This window comes from Oncorhynchus nerka, linkage group LG2 (assembly GCF_034236695.1).
Source record: "Oncorhynchus nerka isolate Pitt River linkage group LG2, Oner_Uvic_2.0, whole genome shotgun sequence".
NCBI lineage: Eukaryota > Metazoa > Chordata > Actinopteri > Salmoniformes > Salmonidae > Oncorhynchus > Oncorhynchus nerka.
Window position 1 is genome coordinate 88,290,435 of NC_088397.1, and position 25,846 is coordinate 88,316,280.

Genomic DNA, 25,846 nt, shown 5'->3' on the forward strand with positions numbered 1-25,846 from the left:
TTCTATTGTGTTATTGACTGTGTTTATTTATCCCATGTGTAACTGTGTTGTTTGTGTCCCACTGCTTTGCTTCATCTTGGCCAGGTGCAGTTGTAAATGAGAACTTGTTCTTAACTGACCTACCTGGTTAAATAAAAGTGAAATAAATAAAAATTTAAAAAAGATATTGCTCGTGTTTCAAAGTACATTAGACCGGTGGAAATCTGTCCTTTGGTCTGATGAGTCCAAATTTGAGATTTTTGGTTCCAACCGCTGTCTTTGTGAGACGCAGAGTAGGTGAATGGATGATCTCTGCATGTGTAGTTCCCACCGTGAAGCATGGAGGAGGTGTGATGGTGCTTTGCTAGTGAAACTGTCTGTGATTTATTTAGAATTCAAGGCACAACCTTGAATAACCAGCATGGCTACCACAGCATTCTGCAGCGATACGCCATCCCATCTGGTTTGCGCTAAGTGGGACTTTCATTTGTTTTTCAACAATCTCCAGACAACAATCTCCAGGCTGTGTAATGGCTATTTGACCAAGAAGGAGAGTGAAGAAGTGCTACATCAGATGACCTGACCTCCACAATCACCCGACCTCAACCCAATTGAGATGGTTTGGGATGAGTTGGACCGCAGAGTGAAGGAAAAGCAGCCAACAAGTGCTCAGCATGTGTGGGAATTACTCTGTCAAGACTGTTGGAAAAGCCTTCCAAGTGAAGCTGGTTGAGAGAATGCCAAGAGTGTTCAAAGATGTCATCAGTGCAAGGATGGCTACTTTGAAGAATCTAAAATCTATTTTGATTTGTTTAAAACTTTTTTGGTTACTACATGATTCCATATGTGTTATTTCATAGTTTTGATGTCTTCACTATTAGATTACAATGTAGAAAATAGTATCAATAAATATAAACTCTTGAATGAGTAGGTGTTCCCAAACTTTTGACGTGCACTGCATACTGAACAAAAATATAATGAATGTAACGACATTGGGCCTCAGGATCTCAGCAAGGAATCTTTGTGCATTCAAATTGCCATAGATAAAATGCAATTGTGCTCGTTATCTGTAGCTTATGCCTGAAAATACCATAACCCCACCATGTTTACAACGTTGACATCAGCAAACCGCTCGCCCAGATGTGGTCTGCGGTTGTGAGGCCGGTTGGACGTACTGCCAAATTCTCTAAAATGACATTGGAGGTGGTTTTTGGTAGATAAATTAATATTAAATTATCTGGCAACAGCTCTGGTGGACATTATTTCAGTCAGCATGCCAATTGCACACTTCCTCAAAACTTGAGATATCTGTGGTATTGTGTTGTGTGACAATACCGTATATTTTAGAGTGGCCATTTATTGTCCCCAGCACAAGGTGCACCTCTGTAATGATCATGCTGTTTAATCAGCTTATTGATATGCCACACCTGTCAGGCGGATGGATTATCTTGGCAAAGGAGAACTGCTCACTAACCAGGATGTAATCAAATTTGTGCACAACATCTGAGAGAAATAGGCTTTTTGTGTGTATGGAACATTTCTGGGATAATTTATTTCAGCTCATGAAAATGGGACAAACACTTTACAGGTTGCGTTTATATTTTTGTTCAGTGTATATGATGGTGAGTATAGACAGTATATGACTAGAAAAGGTTTGTACAGCAGTAGTTATATAGGATTATGCGGGACTAGAATACAGTCGTGGCCAAAGGTTTTGAGAATGACACAAATATTAATTTTCACAAAGTCTGCTGCCTCAGTGTCTTTAGATACTTTTGTCAGATGTTACTATGGAATACTGAAGTACAATTACAAGCATTTCTTAAGTGTCAAACGATTTTATTGACAATTGCATGAAGTTGATGCAAAGAGGCAATATTTGCAGTGTTAACCCTTCTTTTTCAGGACCTCTGCAATCCACCCTGGCATGCTGTCAATGAACTTCTGGGCCACATCCTGACTGATGGCAGCCCATTCTTGCATAATCAATGCTTGGAGTTTGTCAGAATTTGTGGGTTTTTGTTTGTCCACCCATCTCTTGAGGATTGACCACAAGTTCTCAATGGGATTAAGGTCTGGGGAGTTTCCTGGCCATGGACCCAAAATATAGATGTTTTGTTCCCCTAGCCACTTAGTTATCATTTTTCATCTTATGGCAAGGTGCTCCATCATGCTGGAAAAGGTGAGTGAGCCCACTCCCTTGGTTGAGAAGCAACCCCACACATGAATGGTCTCAGGATGCTTTACTGTTGGCATGACACAGGACTGATGGCAGCGCTCACCTTGTCTTCTCAGGACAAACTTTTTTCCGGATGTCCCAAACAATCAGAAAGGGGATTCATCAGAGAAAATGACTTAACTACAGTCCTCAGCAGTGCAATTCCTGTACCTTTTTCAGAATATCAGTCAGTCCCTGATGTTTTTCCTAGAGAGAAACGGCTTCTTTGCTGCCTTTCTTGACACCAGGCCATCCTCCAAAAATCTTCGCCTCACTGTGTGCGCAGATGGACTCACACCTGCCTGCTGCCATTCTTGAGCAAGCTCTGTACTGGTGGCGCCCCGATCCCGCAGCTGAATCAACTTTCTTGGGCACCCTGAAGCCTTCTTCACAACAATTGAACCGCTCTCCTTGAAGTTCTTGATGATCCGATGAATGGTTGATTTAGGTGCAATCTTACTGGCAGCAATATCCTTGCCTGTGAAGCCCTTTTTGTGCAAAGCAATGATGACGGCACGTGTTTCCTTGCAGGTAACCATGATTGACAGAGGAAGAACAATGATTCCAAGCACCATCCTGCTTTTGAAGCTTCCAGTCTGTTATTCGAACTCAATCAGCATGACAGTGTGATCTCCAGCCTTGTCCTCGTCAACAGTCACACCTGTGTTAACGAGAGAATCACTGACATGATGTCAGCTGGTCCTTTTGTGGCAGGGCTGAAATGCAATGGAAATGTTTTTTGGGACTCAGTTCATTTGCATGGCAAAGAGGGATTTTGCAATGAATTGCAATTAATCTGATCACTCTTCATAACATTCTGGAGTATATGCAAATTGCCATCATACAAACTGAGGCAGCAGACTTTGAAAATTATTATTTGTGTCATTCTCAAAACGTTTGGCCATGACTGTACAGTATATACATATGAAGTGTGTAAAACGGTATGAACAGTTCATTCGGAAAGTATTCAGACTCCTGGACCTTTTCCATATTTTGTTACATTACAGCCTTATTCTAAAATGGACTATATAGTTTATTTTCATCACCAATCTACACATAATACCCCATAGTGACAAAGCAAAAACAGATTTTTTAAATGTTTTGCAAAAAAAGTAAATAAAGTGGAATATCACATTTACATAAGTATTCAGACCCTTTACACGGAACCCAAACCGGCTGCACACGTGCGCCATCGTGTGCTATCGTGCATACATGTATTTTGTCCCCCTACACCAAACGCGATCACGCAGGTTAAAATATCAAAACAAACTCTGAACCAATTACATTAATTTGGGGACAGGTCGAAAAGCATTAAACATGTATTGCAATTTAGCTAGTTAGCTTTCACTTTCTAGCTAATTTGTACTATTTAGCTAGCTTGCTGTGGCTAGCTAATTTGTCCTGGGATATAAACATTGAGTTGTTATTTTACCTGAAATGCGCAAGGTCCTCTACACTGACAATTAATCCATGCATAAAATGGCCAACCGAATCGTTTCAAGTCATCTTGGGGGCGGCAGGGTAGCCTAGTGGTTAGAGCATTGGACTAGTAACCGAAAGGTTGCAAGTTCGAATCCCCGAGCTGACAAGGTACAAATCTGTCGTTCTGCCCCTGAACAGGCAGTTAACCCACTGTTCCTAGGCCGTCATTGAAAATAAGAATTTGTTCTTAACTGACTTGCCTAGTAAAATAAAGGTAAAATAAAAATAAACAAAATCTCTCCTCTTCCAGGCTTTTTCATCTTTGAACTTATAAGGTGATTGGCATCTACACTTTCATAGTATTACCACGACAACCGGCAAAACATTTCATCTTTCAATCACCAACATTGGTATAACCAATGAGGAGATGTCACGTGGGTACCTGTTTCTATAAACCAATGAGGAGATGGGAGAGGCAGGACTTGCATCGCGATCTGCGTCAGAAATACAAAGGAGTTCTATTTTAGCCCTTGGCAATGCAGATGCTCGTTGGTGCGCGCGAGCAGTGTGGGTGCAATAATTGAATTACATGGATTTCTATATTTATTTTGCGTGTCTGGTCTGGTCAGCATGTTACTCAGTACTTTGTTGAAGCAGCGATTATAGCCTCAAGTCTTCTTGGGTATGACGCTACAAGCTTGGCATGCCTGTATTTGGGGAATTTCTCCCATTCTCCTCTGCAGATCTTCTCAAGCTCGGTCAGGTTGGATGGGGAGCGTTGCTGCAAAGCTATTTTCAGGTCTCTCCAGAGATGTTTGATCGGGTTCAAGTCTGGGCTCTGGCTGGGCCACTCAAGGACATTCAGAGACTTGTCCCGAAGCCACTCCTGCATTGTCTTGACTGTGTACTTAGGATCATTGTCCTGTTGGAAGGTGAACCTTCACCCCAGTCTGATGTCTTGAGGGCTCTGGAGCAGGTTTTCAACAAGGATCTCTCTGTACTTTGCTCCGTTCATCTTTCCCTTGATCCTGACTAGTCTCCCAGTCCCTGCCACTGAAAAACATTCCCACAGCATGATGCTGCCACCACCCTGCTTCACTGTAGGGACGGTGCCATGTTTCTTCCAGATGTGACACTTGGCATTCAGGCCAAAGAGTTCAATCTTGGTTTCATCAGACTAAAGAATCCTGTTTCTCATGGTCAGTCCTTTAGGTGCCTTTTGGCAGCGGGCTGTCATGTGCGTTTTACTGAGCAGTGGCTTCCGTCTGGCCACTCTACCATTAAGGCCCGATTGATGGAGTGCTGCAGAGGTGGTTGTCCTCCTGGAAGTTTCTCTCCACAGAGGAACGCTGGAGCTGTCAGAGTGACCATCGGGTTCTTGGTCAAGGCCCTTCTTCCCCAATTGCTCAGTTTTACTGGGCGGGGAGCTTTAGGAAGAGTCTTGGTGGATCCAAACTTCTTCCATTTAAGAATGATGAAGGCCACTGTGTTCGTCGGGACCTTCAATGCTGCTGAAATGTTTTGTTACCCTTCCCCAGATCTGTGCCTCGACACAATCCTGTCTTGGAGCTCTACGGACAATTCCTTCGACCTCATGGTTTTTGCTCTGACATGCACTTTCAACTGTGGAACCTTATATAGACAGGTGTGTGCCTTTTCAAATCATGTCCAATCAATTGAATTTACCACATGTGGAGTCCAATCAAATTGTAGAAACATCTCAAGGATGATAAATGGAAACAGCTACATTTCAAGTCTCATCGCAAAGGGTCTGAATACTTATATAAATAAGGTATCAGTTAAATTTTTTAAAATACATTTGCAAAACCTGTTTTCACTTTGTCATTATGGGGTATGGTGTGTAGATTGAGGATTTTTTTATTTAATACATTTTAGAATAAGGCTGCAACGTAACAAAATGTGGAGAGAGGGGAATGAATAGATTCCAAATACACTGTAAACATTATTAAAGTGACCAGTGCTCATGGGGCAGCAGTCTCTAAGGTGCATATTTGTTTCCTTACATTGAAAACAGTCTACGGAGAAGGAGAGACTGCAATCCACACTCAATTCCTCCAACAAGGATTTCTGAAAAACCTGGGAACATTGGGAAAGTTTCTGGATTTTTGCGATGAGATACACAATATGATACTTAGGCCTACCTGAGACGTTGATTGAGGTGCCGGCGTCGAGGACGCCGCTGTTCGGCCGGACGCAGTAACGGCGTGGGGCCGTCGTCTTGACTTTGAAGCACACATTCCTGTCTGTAGGGTTGGCGAGCTTTAGGGTGGTGTTGACCACATCCGAGAAGGGACCTGTAGAGGGAGAACAAGGTCCCAAAAAGGAAAAGGGTTAGAGAAGCTGGAGCCTCCATCTTTTTCTTCTTATTATTTTTTAATCAAACCTAAATATATACTGGGATTTAGACCGACAATAGGTGACTTCACAGACAACAGGCTTTACAGAGGTGGGCCTAAAAGGGACAATCTGCAGTTGCTACATAAATGTTTGGACTTAAATTAATGATGTACCCATTGATTCTTGAAGAAAATAACATAGTAATTAATGCCTCATGAGCATAGATACACTGTCATCAGAACCCAAAATATAAGCTGTTTACCAGAGGAAGGGATGGACTTTGTTATTGTTTCAATTGCCGATTGGCCCTTTAAAAAGTTAGATTCAATAATGACATCATTGTACACAGTTGGGCAACTTCCTGATTAAAGAAATGAACAACAACACAATACAAATCTGGATTTTCCCAAAGGGGTCATGATTCACAACTACTTGCTTTGAGACAATGAGAGACGGGCTTAGCGACAAATCAGTTAGTCTACTTTTAAAACCTATGCTGAAGACCGCCAGGCAGGGTTACAGACACCTGGGGTTCCAATCACCAGACTATCCTATTCCATACCCCCTGGGGTTCCAATCACCAGGCTATCACATTCCATACCCCCTGTGGTTCCAATCACAAGGCTATCACATTCAATACCCCCTGGGGTTCCAATCACCAGGCTATCACATTCCATACCCCCTGTGGTTCCAATCTCCAGGCTATCCCATTCCATACCCCCTGGGGTTCCAATCACAAGGCTATCACATTCAATACCCCCTGGGGTTCCAATCACCAGGCTATTACATTCAATACCCCCTGGGGTTCCAATCACCAGGCTATCACATTCCATACCCCCTGTGGTTCCAATCTCCAGGCTATCCCATTCCATACCCCCTGGGGTTCCAATCACAAGGCTATCACATTCTATATCACCTGGGGTTCCAATCCAATCACAAGTGGTTCCATCACATTCAATACCCCCTGTGGTTCCCTTCCATACCCCTGGGTTCCAATCACCAGGCTATCACATTCCATACCCCCTGTGGTTCCAATCTCCAGGCTATCCCATTCCATACCCCCTGGGGTTCCAATCACAAGGCTATCACATTCTATATCACCTGGGGTTCCAATCACCAGGCTATCACATTCAATACCCCCTGTGGTTCCAATCACCAGGCTATCACATTCCATACCCCCTGTGGTTCCAATCTCCAGGCTATCACATTCCATACCCCCTGTGGTTCCAATCTCCAGGCTATCACATTCCATACCCCCTGTGGTTCCAATCTCCAGGCTATCCCATTCCATACCCCCTGGGGTTCCAATCACAAAGCTATCACATTCTATATCACCTGGGGTTCCAATCACAAGGCTATCACATTCTATATCACCTGGGGTTCCAATCACAAGGCTATCACATTCTATATCACCTGGGATTCCAATCACAAGGCTATCACATTCTATATCACCTGGGGTTCCAATCACAATGCTATCACATTCCATAACACTGGGATTGATGGTCGGTAACGCTGAAAGAAAGAGAGTGTACAAAATTGCCACAAGCAGACAGACTAATGCATGTGAGAGCTGTGCAAAACGTAGAGAAAACATGGTGAGCTAATCAAATGAATGTTACTGAATCAGCACATCAAAAGGCATGTGCGGAGGTCTGTCATGTGCCGGATCGCCATTTCAGAATGAGGAAATGGTTTGAAGAAAGAGAGGGAAGTTACAATACAAAAATCAGGCTTAAGGCGATGCACATTACGTAACATAGAGGAACACATCCTAAGGACAACAAGTCTGAATACTAATCCAAGGTTTAGGAGGCCTACATTTGAGCTATGCTTTTGAGTGGGGACATCTATGAACTGTATTAGTTAATGACCCACAAAAGACATTAGGTCAGGTGCCAACACCAAAATAGAACCCCAGACTTGGTTATAGCCTGAACCAAAATACAGTTGCCTCTACTAACCTCAGTCTGGGGTCGTTCCATCTGATTTAAATCCCTTTGACTGCACCATTTTTTATGTGAATGAAACCTTCCATACATGTTTTTCCCATGGTAGAAGTGGTTAGAAAGGGACTTTTTGGACATGAATGCCAAAACACTCAGGAGGTTCTCAAAGTTGACCCATTTTGCATACCCCACCATGTCGTCATCACTGAAAGAGACAAACGGTTGAATTTGATATAATTTTATAGCTTACAAACAGGGTTGTCAAACTATTCTGTGATTTCTTGAAAAAAAAAGAATAATAAAAAGTCATTTTTTAACCTTTAATGTTAATGATCTAAAAAGGCGTAAACTTAGATTTTTCTAATTTTCACATATGTTGTACTGTAGCTTAGACTCTTTCATATCATCTTAGGTGTTTGTGTTGTGCCAGCCATCGGTTGAGACACAGCATTCTCCTGAATACAGGGTGGCTGTCATTTCAATCATATATAATTCATAGAATGGGCCTATCCTTTCAGACCACTGCAATTTAGCTGGTACACCATTGACATATACATTTAATTGAAACTTTAACTTACAATTACTACGAGAAACATGGCCGTTGGTCCATCCACGGTCGAATGTCAAATTGAATGGGAATATCTATTCCATTATCTATATTTATTATTTCAATAGGGTTCTTATGGAGGATTAACAGTCTAATTTATAACACTGGATAATCCCACTTAAATCAATATTCTCTGATGTGTGGATCTCCAACCATCTTTGTGGTACCGTTTGAAAGTTTAAACAAATATTTTACTCACATGACACCCACCCTGTATTCAAGAGTATGCTGTGTCTCAATTGATGGCAGGCACAACACAAACACCTCAAATGATGTAACAACAGACTACGCTACAACACATATGAAGATGACAGGTTATTTTTTTTTTGCGAGTTCCAGTGGTTAGAGCGTTGGACTAGTAACCGGAAGGTTGCAAGTTCAAACCCCCGAGCTGACAAGGTACAAATCTGTCGTTCTGCCCCTGAACAGGCAGTTAATCCACTGTTCCTAGGCCGTCATTGAAAATAAGAATTTGTTCTTAACTGACTTGCCTAGTTAAATAAAGGTTAAAAAAAAATGGTTTTATTAAAAGATTTTATTAAAAGGTCCATTGCTATCTCAATATCAAATTTCAATCAAGTTTCTGGGTAACAATTGAGTACCTTATTGTGATTGTTTTTAATTAAAATGGTAAAAAAAAGAAACAAATAGCTTCTCAGCAAATAGCAATTTGGGAGTGGTCAGGGGAAAACTAGCTGTTATTACTCATTTTGAATAAGTAGAGCAGCTGATGCAATTAAGGCCATGGCTAATTTAGAAATATAATAATATAATAATAACATGCCATTTAGAAGATGAGATGAAAGCATATATCGTTGGGCCCTATATCCAGGTGCAGTTCCATTAATTGCTCGGTTGTAGTGAATCAAGTGTTTGTTAAACATTTTTTATTTTAAAACACCAGAGTGGGCTTAATATGAGGGCAGGTTTTCTTTCACTTCAAAGAAAGGATTGGCTACCAGTATTACTGTCACTAATGGCTCTCGTTCTACAGAACTATAAAAAAAGTGGCCTTTAAACTGACAGCCTAGATTAAACGTATAGTTTAGCCTACTAGGTTCAGCTCACAAAACATCTAAGAGGAGAAGGCATAGGCATAGACCTTCTTAGAGCAGCGTTTCCCAAACTCGGTCCTCAGTGACCCCAAGGGGTGAACCTTTTGTTTTTTGCCCAAAGACTACACAGCTGATTCAAATGATCAAAGCTTGATGATTCATTTATTGTTTGAATCAGATGTGTAGTACTAGTGCAAAAACCAAAACGTGCACCACTTGGGGTCCCAAGGACCAAGTTTAAGAAACCCTGTTCTAGAGGAACTGGAAATAAATGACTTCAGTGCCACAGGGACAATAATTTGGTATTTTTAACCTATTAGGCCTATCAATAAGAAAAGAAGCCTAAACGTATACAACAGCCTGGGCCTAGAAGACCTATCTAAAGGAAAGCAGGGTTTGGAGGAAATAGGAAACTACTGGTTGGGGGAGGAGAATTGGGAAGGACGTAGCTGGCTGTGAGGGTCAACCAACCAGGTGTGGTGCAAATATATTTGTATACGTTTTTGAAATTTATATATATTTTACTTTAAACCCTTTTTCTCCCCAATTTCGTGATTCCCAAATTGGTAGTTACAGTCTTGTCCCATCGCTGCAACTCCCGTACAGACTCGGGTGAGGCGAAGGTTGAGAGCGTCCTCTGAAACAGGACCCCGCCTAGCCGCACTGCTTCTTGACACACTGCTCGCATAACCTGGAAGCCAGCTGCACCAATGTGTCAGAGGAAATACTGTACTGCAGACTGTACAGTACTGCAGACGCCCAGACCCACCACAAGGTGTCGCTTGAGCACGATGGGACATCCTGGCCAGCCAAACCCTCCCCTAACCCGGACGATGCTGGACCAATTGTGTGCCACCTCATGGATCTCCCGGTCACGGCCGGCTGTGACACAGCCTGGGATCGAACCCGGGTCTGTAGTGACGCCTCAAGCACTGCGTGCTTAGACCGCAGCGCCACTCGGGAGGGCCGTAAAGGCCTATATTTTTACAGGTTTATTTCATTTGGTCAAAACTGTGTGGAATACCTTGAATCACTGAGGGCTCCAATTACCTACAATTTGCTTCTAATAATCTCTAATTGTCTAGTCAAGGTAGGCTAATGGCTGTCCTTGAAGAACAAGAAGACATGAGGCACCAGGGGAATGGAAGGAACACTACTAGCCTCAAGTCCCTGCAACCAACCATGGCCTGGTTTCCCAAAAGCATCTTTAAGGCTAAGTTCATCATTAGAAGCATCGTTACATCTCCAAGCGGTTTCCCAAAAGCCATTGTTACTGAAGTTGCACTTGAAAGCGCTCGTTATTTACCAACTGCCTCAGACCACTCATAGAACAGCTAAGTGCGTTGTAAGATGCTTGTTTGCCCTTCCGCATCACTTTATTCATTAAAGATCTCAGCTAAATGTAAAATTAAGATCTTATCGTCTCTGTGACTTCTTCAGAATGAAGTTGACTACAAATACAAAGTTGCCAAAGTCTTTGCAATTGTTATAAATAAGTGAAGGATAAACATATGCTTTAATAAAATAAAACTGAGATGACTGCATTAAAAGATATAGGCTACATGGGCCCATATATTTCAATCATAATGAAATCAATTTAATGTTTAATCAATTGAAATCTATTTCGCCAATACTGGAATGTTTGCATATTCAGACCCCTTGACCTTTTCCACATTGTTACATTACAGCCTTATTCTAAAATGTATTAAAATGTTGTTTTTTTCCACCCTCATCATTCTACACACAATACCCCATAATGATAAAGCAAAAACAGTTTTTTGTAAACAGAGGAACTCTGGAGCTCAGTCAGAATGACCATCGGGTTCTTGGTCACCTCTCTGACCAAGGCCCTTCTCCGATTGTTCAGTTTGGCGGGGCGGCCAGCTCTCGGAAGAGAGAAGAAGTTAACAGCGTTGATTAAATAAGAACGTTAGTTTGTTGTGACCGTTGCTAGTTTAAACCGCACAAACTCTTGGTTGTATCTTCCATTTTTCGCCGTTGGGAGGTGGTAACACTTGGGAGCTGTTTCCACAGTTTGGACGATTCAAAAACTTGATGGCCTCGTGATTTTTAAATCAGCAAATCTGTGGCTTTCTATTCCTCTAACCCCAGTCAATCAACGTTGAGGGGGTGTTTCCATGGCATTATAAAGGGAACAGATTGAGTTTCAATGTATATCTTCCCCGAAGACAGTCTGTTAGCTTTGTAAATTAATAAATATATAGACCCAATTTTGTTTTGTATTCTGCGGATGTATTAATTTAGAAAAACCCCATGTTCTCACACAGGAACCTGCAGCCACTAGCTAGCTTGTCAGTTGACATTCAAAGCTAGCGCCATTCTGCCCGTGGAGCAGTGATAGTTCTATTAAGCAGCAACCACTTTACTGTGGCCATAACGAAATTCTATTCACTTTAATCATGCTAAATTATCTGAGTGAATAGTATTGTGAACCATTTATGGTAAAGACATAGGGTTTGGACTTTTAATTTAATTTATTAACATTGAATTAAATAATGGTACCCTACATTTTGAATTCAGGCTCTAACACAACAAAATGTTATGAATACTTTCTAAAGGCACTGTACGTACATGCAACTAGGAATGAAGTAACTAGGCAACAGGACAGGTGATAAACAGTAGCAGCAACGTTTGTGACGAGTTTAAAAAGTTAGTACAAAAATTGTCAATGTAGGTGGTTAAAAAGTTAACCAAACAGCTACCCGGACTATCGGTACCACCCTCTATGACTTGGGTGGCTGAAGTCTTCAGCACTTTTTAGGGCCTTCCTCTGACACCGCCTGGTATGTACTACCCTCAGCTAGTCAAGATGCTATCAATAGTGCACCTGTATAACTTTTTGAGGATCTGAGGGCCCATGCCAAATCTTTTCAGCCTCCCGAGGGTGTGTGTGGACCATGATAGATCCTTAGTGATGTGGACACAGACACTTGAAGCTCTCTATCCACTCCACTACAGCCCGTCGATGTGAATCCGTTTCCTGTGGTCCACATTCAGCGCCTTCGTCTTGCTGACGCACTTAGCCAACGTTCTCTGCGTGCCGTGGTGTTTTGGGAAACGGCCTACATCTTCGGACACATTGTTAAGACACTCATAAGCCTAGGTTTCTTCACTACCAGGATGGACCTTGTCAGATCAGGGATTCGAACCTTTGGTTACTAGTCCAACGCTCTAACCACTAGGCTACGCTGCCGCCCCAACACATACCAGTGTCATTTCTAAATGATAATAAACCACCCCAATTGTTTCACTGAAGAGTCATCTGAAGATCCACATCTCTGTTGTGGACTTGCTCAACATGAAACTACTTTTGTTTCACAACTTGTAATCATGCGGGTTGCATTAAGCGGGTGAGCTCACTAACCAGACAACAAAACAGTAGCCTCAACAGAATGACTCAGGTCAGCTACAACGTTGGCTTTGTGAAAATAGTTTGATAGGAAGGAGAGGGCTAGGCCACTTGACATTGAGCAACATACAGATGTACTGGATTTACAAACTGGCATTAAAAAATTCCACAGGATCTAAGTGTACACTTTGCACTAAAATAAAGAACATGGGAGAATCGAGGGCAAATTAAAGAATACAAATCTGAGAGTTTCCATATCAGCCTACCAAAATAAAACACACCATCTTACTTGCTTTAATGATGAGGGTAAAAAAAATGTATACAGTTACATATTGGGACATGTTTTTGGACGATATAGGCCTGCCGCAATATATATTTTTTGTGCTAGTCAGCTGTACCTGAAACAAAACTATTTTCCTTCAGTTCTCCATCCCAAAAATAAATAAATAGTAAGATAATTTGTTTTCGGCACTTTTATTTCCATGACTGATCAAAACGTGTGTTCTCATGGCTCTCTCTTGACCCTCTGCAGTAGACATATGGTGAGCAAATACAGTGGGGCAAAAAAGTATTTAGTCAGCCACCAATTGTGCATGTTCTCCCACTTAAAAAGATGAGAGAGGCCTGTAATTTTCATCATAGGTACACTTCAAAATGAGCATTTTTTCTCTCCAGAAAATCACATTGTAGGATTTTTAATTTATTTATTTGCAAATTATGGTGGAAAATAAGTATTTGGTCACCTACAAACAAGCAAGATTTCTGGCTCTCACAGACCTGTAACTTCTTCTTTAAGAGGCTCCTCTGTCCTCCACTCGTTACCTGTATTAATGGCACCTGTTTAAACGCCCACAGGTGGTGAGGGTAGGCAACAACATCTCCTCCCCGCTGATCCTCAACACGGGGGCCCCACAAGGGTGCGTTCTGAGCCCTCTCCTGTACTCCCTGTTCACCCACGACTGCGTGGCCATGCACGCCTCCAACTCAATCATCAAGTTTGCGGACGACACAACAGTGGTAGGCTTGATTACCAACAACGACGAGACGGCCTACAGGGAGGAGGTGAGGGCCCTCGGAGTGTGGTGTCAGGAAAATAACCTCACACTCAACGTCAACAAAACTAAGGAGATGATTGTGGACTTCAGGAAACAGCAGAGGGAACACCCCCCTATCCACATCGATGGATCAGTAGTGGAGAGGGTAGCAAGTTTTAAGTTCCTCGGCATACACATCACAGACAAACTGAATTGGTCCACTCACACTGACAGCGTCGTGAAGAAGGCGCAGCAGCGCCTCTTCAACCTCAGGAGGCTGAAGAAATTCGGCTTGTCACCAAAAGCACTCACAAACTTCTACAGATGCACAATCGAGAGCATCCTGGCGGGCTGTATCACCGCCTGGTACGGCAACTGCTCCGCCCTCAACCGTAAGGCTCTCCAGAGGGTAGTGAGGTCTGCACAACGCATCACCGGGGGCAAACTACCTGCCCTCCAGGACACCTACACCACCCGATGTTACAGGAAGGCCATAAAGATCATCAAGGACATCAACCACCCAAACCACTGCCTGTTCACCCCGCTATCATCCAGAAGGCGAGGTCAGTACAGGTGCATCAAAGCTGGGACCGAGAGACTGAAAAACAGCTTCTATCTCAAGGCCATCAGACTGTTAAACAGCAATCACTAACATTGAGTGGCTGCTGCCAACACACTGTCATTGACACTGACCCAACTCCAGCCACTTTAATAATGGGAATTGATGGGAAATGATGTAAATATATCACTAGCCACTTTAAACAATGCTACCTTATATAATGTTACTTACACTATTCATCTCATATGCATATGTATATACTGTACTCTAGATCATCGACTGCATTCTTATGTCACTAGCCACTTTAACTATGCCACTTTGTTTACTTTGTCTACATACTCATCTCATATGTATATACTGTACTCGATACCATCTACTGTATGCTGCTCTGTACCATCACTCATTCATATATCCTTATGTACATATTCCTTATCCCCTTACACTGTGTATAAGACAGTAGTTTTGGAATTGTTAGTTAGATTACTTGTTGGTTATCACTGCATTGTCGGAACTAGAAGCACAAGCATTTCGCTACACTCGCATTAACATCTGCTAACCATGTGTATGTGACAAATAAATTTGATTTGATTTGATTTGATTTTGAACTTGTTATCAGTATAAAAGACACCTGTCCACAACCTCGAACAGTCACACTCCAAACTCCACTATGGCCAAGACCAAAGAGCTGTCAAAGGACACCAGAAACAAAATTGTAGACCTGCACCAGGCTGGGAAGACTGAATCTGCAATAGGTAAGCAGCTTGGTTTGAAGAAATCAACTGTGGGAGCAATTATTAGGAAATGGAAGACATACAAGACCACTGGTAATCTCCCTCGATCTGGGGCTCCACGCAAGATCTCACCCCGTGGGGTCAAAATGATCACAAGAACGGTGAGCAAAAATCCCAGAACCACGGGGGACCTAGTAACCTGCAGATAGCTGGGACCAAAGTAACAAAGCCTACCACCAGTAACACACTACACCACCAGGGACTCAAATCCTGCAGTGCCAGACGTGTCCCCCTGCTTAAGCCAGTACATGTCCAGGCCCGTCTAAAGTTTGCTAGAGAGCATTTGTATGATCCAGAAGAAGATTGGGAGAATGTCATATGGTCAGATGAAACCAAGATATAACTTTTTGGTAAAAACTCAACTCGTCGTGTTTGGAGGACAAATAATGCTGAGTTGCATCCAAAGAACACCATACCTACTGTGAAGCATGGGGGTGGAAACATCATGCTTTGGGGCTGTTTTTCTGCAAAGGGACCAGGACGACTGATCCGTGTAAAGGAAAGAATGAATGGGGCCATGTATCGTGAGATTTTGAGTGAAAACCTCCTTCCATCAGCAAGGGCATTGAAGATGAAACGTGGCTGGGTCTTTCAGCATGACAATGATCCAAACACACCGCCCGGGCAACGAAGGAGTGGCTTCGTAAGAAGCATTTCAAGGTCCTGGAGTGGCCTAGCCAGTCTCCAGATCTCAACCCCATAGAAAATCTTTGGAGGGAGTTGAAAGTCCGTGTTGCCCAGCAACAGCTCCAAAACATCACTACTCTAGAGGAGATCTGCATGGAGGAATGGGCCAAAATACCAGCAACAGTGTGTGAAAACCTTGTGAAGACTTACAGAAAACGTTTGACCTCTGTCATTGCCAACAATGGGTATATAACAGTATAAGTATTGAGATAAACTTTTGTTATTGACCAAATACTTATTTTCCATCATAATTTGCAAATAAATAAATAAAAAATCCTACAATGTGATTTTCTGGATTTTTTCCCTAATTTTGTCTGTCATAGTTGAAGTGTACCTATGACGAAAATTACAGGCCTCTCTCATCTTTTTAAGTGGGAGAACTTGCACAATTGGTGGCTGACTAAATAATTTTTTGCCCCACTGTATGTTTGGGATATCAAATCGCAGTATTGAATTGCAATACATATAGAATCGTGAGAATCGCAATACATATCATATTGGCACTTAAGTATTGTGACAATATCGTATTGTGAGGTCCCTGGCAATTCCCAGCCCTACTAGCTGGTGTAGAGGAAACCCTTGTGTTTGAGGGAAACAAAGGTGCATTGTGGATGGAAATGTGGAAGTGAGCTGCCTCGTAGTGTGAATTAGCACATAGACTAAGATAAGGTTTCAGCTCGCAAATGTCCATAGCAACTGACACTTCCCTTCACACACTGAGCCAAGACAAGAGGCGAATTTTAAACCCTCACAACTAGTGAAACATCGTTCAATGAAACGACTCATGCAGCTAACTACTGTAGCCTATACCTTATCTACAACAGCTTTCCAACTGGCAGAAAAAAAATAGTCACAAAAAGAGAGTTCTGAAGAAAATATTTAATGCTGTTGTGTCGTCTGAAAGGTTTGTTATTGAGAAAGAGCAAGACTGTGTACCTTGAGTGTGCGGTTCCAAATTGATACTAATAAAGAATAAGGAGATTAATAAAGAACCCGAAAGGAACACAGCTGGATTTGTTGTCAACACAGGCCTGCCTTTCAATGGGCAATTTTAGTCTAAGAGGTTAGGTGATTTGATTATCTGTCCAGTCAAAGACTTTAATTAGTAATTTAGGTGTTACCAAACAATGGAAAATGACTGGTTTACAAACCTCCGACTACTCCCGACTTGGCTATTAGTACAACATCACTACTAATAGACATTCAAAACTGCTTCAATAGTTTAGCTCAGATGTGTTGCAATGTTCTCGAAACGGCCATAATTTCATGGTAACATAGTGTAGGGTGTCCACCCACTCTGCTTTGTTGATGCAACTGCACCGCCCACAACCGCAAGACCCTCCTGCACAACGCATCACCCGGGGCAAACTACCTGCCCTCCAGGACACCTACAGCACCCGATGTCACAGGAAAGCCAAAAAGATCTTCAAGGACAACCACCACCCGAGACACTGCCTGTTCACCCTGTTACCACCCAAAAGGTGAGGTCAGTACAGGTGCATCAAAGCTGGTACCGAGAGACTGAAAAACGGCTTCTATCTCAAGGCCATCAGACTGTTTAACAGCCATCACTAACACAGAGAGGCTGCTGCCTACATACAGACTTGAAATCACTGGCCACTTTAATAAATGGATCACTAGTCACTTTAATAATGCCACTTGAATAAATGTTTACATAAGTTGCATTACTCATCTCATAAGGAGATAACATAATGAGAGAAAAAGTGCTGATGCAGAACCACATTTCAGAATTGCACCTATTCTAGTAGAATATCTCCCCTTGAAAAATACAAATAATATACATTTTGAGGGAAATTGATCCACGGACCTACAAAAAGGGCCACCAGTTGCCCATTCCTGCTCTATATTGACAATGACTTTGTAGGCATGCTAGCACTGGGTTCCCCAACTTGTTCATGTTGAGGCCCCGTAAATAACAATATCAGGCTTATACCTGATTGTGATTTTACCTAACAGAAGTCTTGACATTTTAGTTATTTCTGTCACTTTGCTGAATAACCTGAAAGCCCCATGCGGATCTCCAGGAGCCCATAAACCCCAGATTGGGAACCCCTGTACTGGTCTGTGTGGCTTGGGATTTCCTTGAGGTAAACCTATTTCTCCTAGTTATCAATTAGTGGGCTCAGTTTGTTTGCAATGAGCCAAGACAAACAAAATGGCTACCTTCACAACAAGCAGTGCAGTTTAAAGCTGCTTTAACTTTTTCTGGGACCCAATCAAATTCACATAAAATGTGAGTTAAAGATCTGTCATTCTCATTGAAAGCAAGTCTAAGAAGTGGTAGATCTTTTCTTTATGCTCTATTTATGTTTCCCTTAAGTTTAGTTTTTGCATCGCTTACTTTCATTTTTGTAAACCAGCTTTAGAACAGCTGAAAATACAATATTTTTGGTTATTGAAAATATATTTCACAGCGGTTTATATGGTACAATGATTCTCTACACTATATGTTGCTTGTTTTGTCACAAACTGAAATTCGGCGAGGTACTAGAATTATAATCCATTGCACCTTTAAGCAATGGATTATATTGGCTTGACAAGGCAATAGGGCATCTCAAATTACTGTGGAAAGACCCTATATATATAATTCAACAAACACTGATGAAAGGATATTTGTTATTTTGTATCTCAAAAATGGCCTAGAGTCACATTGTGATAATGCTTCAGGGAACGTTGCCTATTGAGTGGAGTCAATAAATTAATATTTAACTAACTGGACACATTGTAATTCTTAGGATGCCCAGTACAAAGTGTCCATATGGTATCCTGACCCATATTGCTGATTTCCACACCTGGTCATGAACAACACTTGCCAATTGATGAGAAGAACCGCCAGATAGCAATATAGCTAACGTTAGCTAGTATTTCATGCCCAGTTCCATCTTGCTAGCGGTTAGACTAACCGCTAGCTAATTACAGTAACTAGCAAACTAGACAAATTAGTTAACGTTAGCTATGATGCTTTCAACATGCATGTTGGGACAATCAGCTGCTATTCATTGATAACTCATAAATTACACTGACATGATTGTCGTCGGGCATGAACGATAATAGCTGCGATTCAACCAGTAATTGTATTTTGACATTGTGCTTGAAACACAGCTGGCACAATAATAAACAGACTGACTCGCCTAAATTACTGGAACGATATTGCACAATGCACCTGAAACGTAATGCACTAACTGATGTTACTAGGCTAGCTACCAGCTAACTAGTTACCTTACTAGAAGGTCAACTCGACATTATTAGCAGTAAAGACTTGTCAGGGAGCTGCAGGAATAGCTAGCTAGCTAGCAAGCACTGGTTAATGTTCAGGAAAGGCTGTGTACGCTGCCAACCAGTCGTTTGAAATTATTCTCCTCCCTAGCTCACTGTTATTTTACAAATTAATGGGCATATGGTGTGCCCCCTCCTTATTAAATGGGCCTGTTACTAACTACCCCACTCACAAAAATGGCTCCCCCCCTCCCTTCAGAGTTGGGCCCTCCCCTCCTCAGTAGTATCTTACCTCGGAATTTCAGTTCGTGCTGTGGCTCCAAGAGCAGGACCTGATCTTGTCTGGCCATGACCCAGCGGTTCCAAGGGGATAGCTCAATGTAAACCGTTTCCGTAGATTACTCCTGTTGTGGTGATGTTAGCTAGTGTTATCGTTAGAGTTAGTATTATGCTAATTAGCTATGCGATTATCCTGTCCCCCGGTCAGTGCAAATAGCCAGGGAGCTACTAGCGGCGGTTGTGATGCAGCAAGAAAGGAGTGAGAGAGAGGCTTTGTGCAACGTCACAGCCCCTGCATAGCCACTCAACGAGGAGTGAAGAGGTGATGCGAGACGGAGTCCGGGCAAAGCTTGGGAGTTGGGACACCTAAGCCTGGGAGGGAGGGACAGGTGTCTCATGGTCATCAATCTTTCTCAGGACCTTCTTATGTATCATGTTATCACAGTGTTATGGCCGCTTATAATTAATGCCATACATCATGCATTTCTAACGACCTATAATGGCATTCCTGTTAATCCTGTATAGTTTCAGACAAGTGCAAATTGACAACAATTTAAAAAATCACTTTGATAAAGTATTTACCCAATAAAAGGATATACATTTATGTTTCTGTAAACCATATCTGCAAAAGTGGGAAAAGTGCCAGTCCCAATACACAGCCCTATGGTGCACCTATTCATGTATCACCCTTCACAATGTCCCTTTATAACATAAATGTGACACACAGGTTTACTTGAAATAACTAACCTGATTGACCCGTGTTGGTGTGTTGAGAGGTTGTCAGGTGAACGTTCAGCATCCTCAGCACTATTCAAAGTGCAGCATGGAATCCTATCCCAGTGATACACATGCCTGAAGAGTCATGTATTAAATATATATATACACACATATATATATATATATATATAAATAACCAAAAGGCTAACTGCCAGTGGCGCAAGAGGACCAATTACATAACACCACTTTATCTCCCTGACTCACATAAGCACACAGCCTCCAAGGTACCTCTGGTCCAGGTCGTACCTGTACCTCTTAACTTAGAAGAGGAATGTGCACCAACACCCTGGACCAGAGGTATTCACAGCCCAGCCCAGCAGACAGTATCCCACTCACACACAAATTCCTTCAATATGTTTTTATTTATTAGTAAACTGCTTGACAATTCCCTTTTAGACATTCAACAAAACAATGCTAACATGTTTCAGACTTTTTTTTTTGGTTATTGTTTACAGTCATTATGACAAGTATGAAAGCTAAATATGACAAAGTAGTGGTGGAGTTACTATACATGTGTAGATCTATGCCTGGTCTAGCATCTCCGACAATGTAACATACATTATATTCAATCTTACAGGCTAAATAGTCATTGATTTTTAAAATAGTCATTGATTTGTGTGCATGTTTGGTGGCATCTACATCGAATAAGACAATTCACATAATGTGTTGCTGCAAAATCTCTCAGGACCAGCCTAAGACTGTTGGTATTTTTCCCAAAAAATTATTTATGCAACTGGTTGTCTTTCTATGATAGGCCCTTAGCACTCCAATGCCAAATATGTCAAATTCAGTAACTTTATCTTTTCACACACCAGACATAAATGAGTACACCTAGACATTACACTGTTATTTATGTTACAAATATCTACATTTCCAACTGTTAAGCATTCGAACAAATGTGAGCAATGCAATTGTGATGTGTGTTATTGAAATTACATTTTAAAATGTCACAGAGAAGAAGCTGCCTCATCTTCTACAAAGATAGAGAGCAAAATAAAAAGTCATACTGTAAAATAATGATTGCTGGAATACAAAAGGCATATGATGCAATGCCATTACAAAGGCTATGAAAAAAAAAGAAAATGATTTACTCAAACAAACAGTACAAGACGTATTGGAACTTGTCTGGTTAATATTTTTTCAGATAAGTTTGCTGCAGAAAAATGTCAGCAAAATAAATCAGTAATAATATACCTAAAAAGGTAAGGTACACAAATATTTCATCTGAAAGTGCAGTTGTAAAGTACCAGAAATACATTTCCCTTTTTAATAAATGCACTGTCCTGGCTAACTACGATATCATTTCAAGTGGAAATCATTGAGGAACACTTAAAAACGCCACAACCATAAAAACATTGTATTTTTAAAGGCCTTTTGAATAATTGATGATCAGAAGCTCAAAACTTAATCAATCACTAAAAGTAACATGTAAGCATATTATAGCTCGTCACCAAGCTCAGGACCCTGGGACTGAACACCTCCCTATGCAACTGGATCCTGGACTTCCTGACAGACCGACATCAGGTGGTGAGGGTAGGCAACAACACAGTCAACAAGCTGACCCTCAACACAGGGGCCCCCCAAACTGTGTGTGCTTAGCCCCCTCCTGTACTCATAGTTCGCCTCCAACTCCATCATCAAGTTTGGTAACGACACGACGGTGGTCTGCCTGATCACCAATGACGATGAGACAGCCTACAGCAGCGCTTCCCAAACTCGGTCCTCAAGACCCCAAGGGGTGTACATTCTGTTTTTTCCCTAACACTACACAGCTGATTGAAATGATCAAAACTTGATTATTAAAATAATCAACTAATCAGCTATGCAGTGCTAGGGCAAAAAACTAAACTTGCACCCCTTGGGGTCCCGAGGACCGCATTTGGGAAACCCTACAGGGAAGAGGTCAGCACAACAACCTCTCCCTAAATGTCAGCAAGACCAATGAGCTGATCTTGGAATCCCTCCAACGGGGCTGCAGTGAAGAGGGTCAAGAGCTTCAAGTTCCTCTGTGTCTACATCACTGAAGACTTATCATTGTCTTCATACAACAGCATAGTCGTAAAGAAGGCACGGCAGTGCCTCTTCTCCCTCTGGAGGCGGAAATGATTTGGCATGGCCCATCAGATCCTTAGGAACTTTTACAGCTACACCAACGAGAACATCCTGACTGGTGGTACCACTGTCTGATATAGCAACTACAACGCCCTCGACCGGAAGGCCCCACAGAGGGTGGTACGGACAGTTCCACCTCATCATTGTGGGTGAGCTCCCAGCCATCCAGGACATACATGCCAGGCGGTGACTGAGTAGAAGATACTGGTGTATCAAGGCTCAGACAAACAGACTCATCAGCCCCTGGCCATGTGGTTTCTTAATTACACTGAACAAAAATATAAACGTAACATGTAAAGTGTTGGTCCCATGTTTCATGGGCTGAAATAAAAGATCCCAGATTTTCCATATAAACTTTTAGTGTGTATCTCAAATTTTGTGCAGAAATTTGTCTACATTCCGGTTAGTGAGCATTTCTCATTTACTAAAATAATCCATCCACCTGACAGGTGTGCATATCAAGAAGCTGATTAAACAGCATTATCATTACACAAGTGCAACTTGTTCTGGGGACAAAAGGCCACTAAAATGTGCAGTTTTGTCAAAACACAATGCCACAGATGTCTCAAATTGAGGGAGCTTGCAATTGGCATGCTGACTGCGGGGATATACACCAGAGCTGTTGCCAGAGAATTTAATGTTAATTTCAGTACCATATGCCGCCTCCATTTTAGAGAATTTGGCAGTACGTCCAACCGGCCTCAACCACAGACCACGTGTTATCACGTCAGCCCAGGTACTCCACATCCGGCTTCTTCCCGTGTGGGATCGACTGAGGAGTATTGCTGTCTGCAATACAGCACTTTTGTGGGGAAAAAGAAAAACTCATTCCGATTGGCTGGACCTGGTTCCCAAGTGGGTGGGTCTATGCCCTCCCAAGCTCACCCATGGCTGTGTCGCTAAGCAGTTATGTGAAATCCATAGATTAGGGCCTAATACATTTATTTCAATTGACTGATTTCCTTATGAACTGCAACTCAGTAAAATCGTTGCGTTTATATTTTTTGTTCAGTATATACACACACACAAAAAATGAGTTATACTATTTTGATATTGATTACTGCACTGTTTGGTAGAGCGTGCAAGTCAAGCATTTCACTGTACTTGTGCATGTGACAATAAAACTTGAACCTAGATCTTCTCAATACCTAAAAATTCTTGTCACATTTTAGTAACCCTTGCCATAAAGACAATTATTGCACTGACATGGTTGTCAAAAAATGTTTTATCCTGAAGAACATTACAGTCAACCCTGCTATTAACACACCTTCCCATCAACACTGATTATAATGGAAAGGACAAAATACTCTTTAAGACAACTTCACCTCAAGAGACCCACCCTGAAACACAATTATCCCTCCTATCCCTTAAACAGTGTGCAATTGTGTACTCCTCCCCGCTCATTTAAAAGCATTGGGTTAGATTGGTGTCCACTGAATACAGAGAGTTTTTCCATCATATTTCTTAAACCAGTCGTTTCCTTTAAATCAATGAAAGGAAGTGAACAAATGCACACATTACGATAAAGGACAGACAATTCAGACGGCAGGCTGGCCAGTCCACAGCTAGGAGGCAGGCTGGCCAGTCCTCAGCTAGAGGCAGGCTGGCCAGTCCTCAGCTAGAGGCAGGCTGGCCAGTCCACAGCTAGAGGCAGGCTGGCCAGTCCTCAGCTAGAGGCAGGCTGGCCAGTCCACAGCTAGGAGGCAGGCTGGCCAGTCCACAGCTAGGAGGCAGGCTGGCCAGTCCACAGCTAGGAGGCAGGCTGGCCAGTCCACAGCTAGGAGGCAGGCTGGCCAGTCCTCAGCTAGGAGGCAGGCAGGCTGGCCAGTCCTCAGCTAGAGGCAGGCTGGCCAGTCCTCAGCTAGAGGCAGGCTGGCCAGTCCTCAGCTAGAGGCAGGCTGGCCAGTCCTCAGCTAGAGGCAGGCTGGCCAGTCCACAGCTAGGAGGCAGGCTGGCCAGTCCTCAGCTAGAGGCAGGCTGGCCAGTCCTCAGCTAGAGGCAGGCTGGCCAGTCCTCAACTGGTGTTAAATGTGGCCCATTCACGTGTTTTCGGCAAGAGAGAAAGACACTAGGAGAAAATCAAAAGGGGAACAACTACATGGATCACTCTATGCTAGGCATTATCCCTAAATTGCCTATCAAATGGCAATAGGTCAGGAACTAAAATGTGAGACTTTACATTACTGTACTACACAAAGGAGCAATTTAAGACAGAGTGAACACATTGCTCAGTGTTCCTTCATCGCTTCTCTTTGTATTTTTGGACAAGGTGTTCCAGATGCACACCACATTCAAGCTTTCCTTAATTGCTTGCTTCACAGCGTAGTGAAGGCAGCCAGCAGCAGAAAGAAGGAGCAAGGGGAACGAATGAAACAGGTCCCCGGAGTAGAGCACATCATTTGGAATTGAAAAGAGTGCACGGTTCATCAGCGGGTCAGCATGTCAATGGAAAGCTGTGCCTGGTTCTCTGCGGGAAACCTTTTCTTTAGAAAGATCTAAAGACTGTCGACTTGTTCTTCTTAGAACAAGTCCAGTTTCCAGATATGGTCCTTTTTTATCTCTGGCCAGGTAGTAAAACTATGTTGGATGTGCGAGCCAGTGCTTATTCTGTAAAGGAATGAGAAAAGAACGATGATTTTTCTTTAAATTTTATGGGACAATTAAAGAATTGGCAGGACCTCACAAAATCACTCTCCTGTAAAACGGTCATAACAAAAAAAAAGTGAGAGATCGCAGACGGACGGGGGTTGCCAACTAACACAAACAGTTCAAATGCCATTTCAAAAACATTGAAACGCAATGAACACTGTAAAAGGGCTGGCAGTATACTCCAAGCACTCCAGGGAAATTCATTTACAGAATTTCAGCGATTGGCTAAATAAAAAAATAAAAATGTTTTACCTTTATTTAACTAGGCAAGTCAGATAAAGAACAAATTCTTATTTTCAATGACGGCCTAGGAACAGTGGGTTAACTGCCTGTTCAGGGGCAGAACGACAGATTTGTCAGCTCGGGGGGTTTGAACTTGCAACCTTCCGGTTACTAGTCCAACGCTCTAACCACTAGGCCACCCTCCCGCCCCAACTATTAAAGTGGAAAACGTTAGCAGTTATAACCGCACACTTGCTGACTGCCAGTCTTGTCAGCACTCAAACAGCCTGGCCCTCTAAGAGACGAGGCCTCAATGTAGAAGAGAGCAATAAAATGACTCCTTTTCGGTGGTAACCATCAACCAGCCAAGTTAAAATCCCCTTTATCAAACACATTTTCCCTCCAAAGTGTCAAGGCTAAAGCAGTCACTGAGAGACACAACGATATTGATGAGCACTGAAATTGTAATGGAGAAACAATATGACAGAAGCTTTTTCTGTCATATTGTTTCTCCATTACAATTTCAGTGCTCATCAATATCGTT

At 42.3% G+C, this 25,846-nt stretch overlaps 1 protein-coding gene across 1 annotated transcript in view; it reads right to left on the bottom strand.

The window, feature by feature from the left end:
• LOC115144256 (vesicle-associated membrane protein-associated protein B-like) overlaps nt 1–19,850 on the bottom strand; it is a 36,613-nt gene extending 16,763 nt beyond the window's left edge. The window contains exons 1-2 of the mRNA XM_029685154.2: nt 19,556–19,850; nt 5,782–5,934 (exon numbers count right to left, since the gene is read on the bottom strand). Coding sequence (XP_029541014.1) covers nt 5,782–5,934; nt 19,556–19,613 — 211 coding nt within the window. The 5' untranslated portion in view covers nt 19,614–19,850. The remainder of the gene's footprint in view (nt 1–5,781; nt 5,935–19,555) is intronic.
• Between the last annotated feature and the right edge of the window lie 5,996 nt (nt 19,851–25,846).